We start from the raw sequence: 3,640 nt of genomic DNA, 5'->3' as shown, positions 1-3,640 counted from the left end.
AAAAAAAACATGACATTTTTTTAAAAAAATGTATTTACATGAGGATAAACATGATTCCAATTTGCACATTTTCCCATTAAACTGAATTGATATATATTCAACTGAATTGATTTCAAATTCACTTGTGGCCCACCCTAAAATATCTGGAAGGCAAAACGGTGCGTGCTTTTGGTTTAACTTCTATTCCAGATATCTTATGAAGTATCTTATGGGCACATTTATTGGAACTTCTCATATTTTCAGCTGCCGCACAACTTTAGATTACAACAGTGTAAAATTATACAGGAAATACAAATATGTAAAATGATTCTGAAGTATGGAACTCATGTGCAGTCCTCCTCATTTCAACTCCCGATACTGTTGCAGAAGTAACAAAATGCACTCGTTATGCCGGGTACATGAAATGCAAATAACAGGATATCAAAGGTACCTTATATTCTTTTAACAGAAGCAAAAAATCTCGTGCAACTCAGTATGTCCATGAATTTCTATATACCTAAATATGGTGGATTCTGTTGTAGATAGTATCCAGTAATTATTTCTTGGCGTTAAGACTATCCTTGCATATTTAAAATTTATGTAATTTAAATTGTTCACAAGAAAAAAAGGAAAAAAATAAAACACACATAGAATATAAAAGCAGGCATCCTATGTTGATGGAATTGAGAAGCTGTTTAATAGAAACCCGTGATTAGGGTAATACTACAGCGTGCTTTTAAAACTTGAGGGTTTAAAAATAATAGCTTGAATACTCTGGCGGGAAATAAAAAGCAACAAAAAGTTAACATGAGACAAAAATAAAAATGCAATAATGAAACATTAGGTACTGTTTATGCTATGTACTGTAGTTTAAGACCCTATAATGAAGATAAAAACAGACATTTTAAAAACGGCTGATCAATTTTTTAATGCACTACTGTTAGTTTGGCTTTGGTGTTCCATTTGCTTTTGTTCTAGGTCTTGTCAAACAAGCATTACGTGGTCATGTTCGTTTCAAATGCTTAGCATTATAATGAGATCGCATATCTTTTCTCAGATTAAATTTGGCTCCACAAACCCCACATGTGTACAGATGAACATCCATGTGTTGTTCAAGTTGTTCATTATCTGGAAAAATCTGGAAACAGACTTGACAAATTGTCTCTCCGGGTGACAGATGGGATATCATATGCCGGACATGATCATGTTTTCGGAAGTTCCCTTGGTCACAAATGGAGCAGATATACCTGGCCATGCCTTTATGCATGTCATTGTGAAGGCGCAGCTGACGCTCTCGTAAAAACTGCTTCCCACATGTCTGACAAACAAATTGTTTTTCCTTGGTGTGCACAGTATAATGTTCTCGCAAATGACAACGCTGATAAAATCCTTTCCCACAGAGATTACAGAAATGCTTGCGTCGGTGATCCCTTTCATTCTCTTCCATAATTGCATTCTTAAACAGATCTTGTTCCAAACAACTGGACATATGTTCAACTACCAAATTCTCTGTTTCAAAACGTAACCCACAGTTAGGACATCGGAAAGGGCATGCTGAATCCCTGTACAGTTGTTTTTTTGGGAGTGTGTTCATCTGAAAATGGCTGTCTCCAAACTCATCTAACATGTCTACGTACATCATTTCTTGGTTTTCGGACTGTTCTTCAGGACACTCTTCCGAATCAATTTTCTCCTCCATGTTCCTCAAACCATTGGTGGTTAAGTCTTGTGGCTCTCCACAAGTCTGTGCATGATCCTGTAACTGCCGTCCTTTTACTAATATTTGGCCACATTTCCCACAGGCACATATATTTTCTATGTGTTTGGATAAGTAATGAGAAGACAAATCTTCTTCTGTGATTGTCAGACCACACAGTTCACAAGATGCATTTTCCGTCACCTCCTTGGCTTTATTTGCACTGACTTTACTTGCAAGGACTCTGGTACTTTTAATATATTTCCTAGCTTGCTCATTGATAAGCATGTGGGGTTTTAAAAGAGCCTTTCTAACACTTCTATTTTCACTGACATCTTCCTCAATGTAGTACCTATAAACAGGTTCATCATCATCTAGCTCTTCATTATCAGTGGAATCATTGCCATTTGTTACTTTAACAATATTAAACTCCTTCAGGTCATCTGTAGGGTTATCATCTGGTTCCATTTTGACGATAATCCTTTTCCTTTCTGTGGCTCTACTTCGCTCTTCATTTAATGGCTCTGTTGAGGCACCCCTGCTTTTTCCACTTGTTATATTTGATGCTGTGGAGGAAGAACTCTCAGCAGATTGGTTTGCACTTGCTTGATATTTCTCCAATTGGGAAACCGACATTTTAGAAGTAGAGTCCTTTTCACTGCCATCGTTTTCAGACCCCAAATATCTGGGGTTTTGATAGGAATGCCTATTAGTGCATGACATGATATGCTCATCTAACAGCCTCTCACAGCTGAAACTGAAGCCACAGCCATCACAGGTAAAGCTTCTTCCAAAGCGCCGTGAATTGGGCACTCTATCTTTGGCACTTGAGAGTTTTGACGCATTGGTCCTTTTGCAACTCTCCAAAGGTTGCTCAGAGAAATTGTTTACTTGCAAAGCTTCATCATCAACCTCTCTGCTTTGGGAAGTACTCACAGTAGAACTTGGTGGCTCTGCACTCCACTTGTTTGCATCACTCCTGTTTTTAGCCAGTGTATCTTCATACATTCGAACACCAAAAATCATTTTGCTATTTTGAGTGCTGGAAGCAGAAGAAGAGCACTGTAAACCAGAGGAGTTTGTATCTTGTATATCTTCCAGACATTCTGGCATGTTGTAGAGCTGCAGGGAGTTCATGGCTACTTTAAATTGCTCAAAGTTAGCTGGGGCTGTCATGATTTTCCCTAAATACATAAACTGTAAAATGAGATCAAAGCACTCAGCTGTAATCTTCATGTTGCTGAGGTTCAACTGTGCTGTGCTTTGCTGCTGGCTCATGAAAAACATCCTAAAATAAGAACTGCAAGCAGCCAAGACAGCCTTATGTGCCTGGAAGTAGATATCATCAATTGCAATGCAGCAATCACAGAGAAATCCCCATTCTCTTTGGTTGTTCAGTTGTTGAAGGACATAATTGCTGTGGCTAGTCCTTGCCATCTTGTGCTTGAATCACAACCTGTGCCAATAGAAAGGGAGAAAAGGACAAGTATTAGTTATGTTTAAAAAACATACATAATCAGATTCCATCATACATCACATGACCCTAACTATTTATCACATTGCCAGATGACAACAAACAAAAGGATCCTCCATTTTGAATTTCAGTCTAGAAGACCTTTAGGAATATGGCTTGGAAGAATCCTTTGACTTCTCATTCAAAGGAAGATCATTAAGAATTAAATAAGATTGCAATCCTACTATGTTTATGGAGAATCTAGCTACACATTATACTTCACATTATGATGTTACTGTCAGGTTTCCAATTAAACCACCCATAGCAAACAGATTTTTCTAAATTTTTAATACACATATAATCCAAAGTATACCATTACATTTCAACAAACATTTTTTTAATATTCAATATTATATCAATTCCTCTTAACATTCAGCCACATCAACTTTCATTTGCTCTTCTGCTTTCCATACACTATATTATAGTCTGTTTCATCTTTGACCTTTCTCCTC

General features: G+C 37.2%; 1 protein-coding gene across 7 annotated transcripts in view; it reads right to left on the bottom strand.

The window, feature by feature from the left end:
* Positions 1-657: 657 nt before the first annotated feature.
* Positions 658-3,640, bottom strand: part of ZBTB1 (zinc finger and BTB domain containing 1) — an 8,619-nt gene continuing 5,636 nt past the window's right edge. For 6 of the 7 annotated variants that reach the window (XM_081934698.1, XM_081934697.1, XM_081934700.1 and 3 more), the window contains one exon: positions 658-3,131. In XM_081934698.1, the coding sequence (XP_081790824.1) occupies positions 983-3,112 (2,130 nt within the window). In that variant the 5' untranslated portion in view covers positions 3,113-3,131 and the 3' untranslated portion in view covers positions 658-982. Of the gene's footprint in view, positions 3,133-3,640 lie in introns of all 7 variants that reach the window. The other variant, XM_081934699.1, reaches the window with a different exon arrangement.

The sequence above is a fragment of the Natrix helvetica genome (assembly GCF_964273705.1).
Source record: "Natrix helvetica genome assembly, chromosome: 1".
Classification (NCBI taxonomy): domain Eukaryota; kingdom Metazoa; phylum Chordata; class Lepidosauria; order Squamata; family Natricidae; genus Natrix; species Natrix helvetica.
This window is presented reverse-complemented; position numbering and strand designations above follow the sequence as displayed.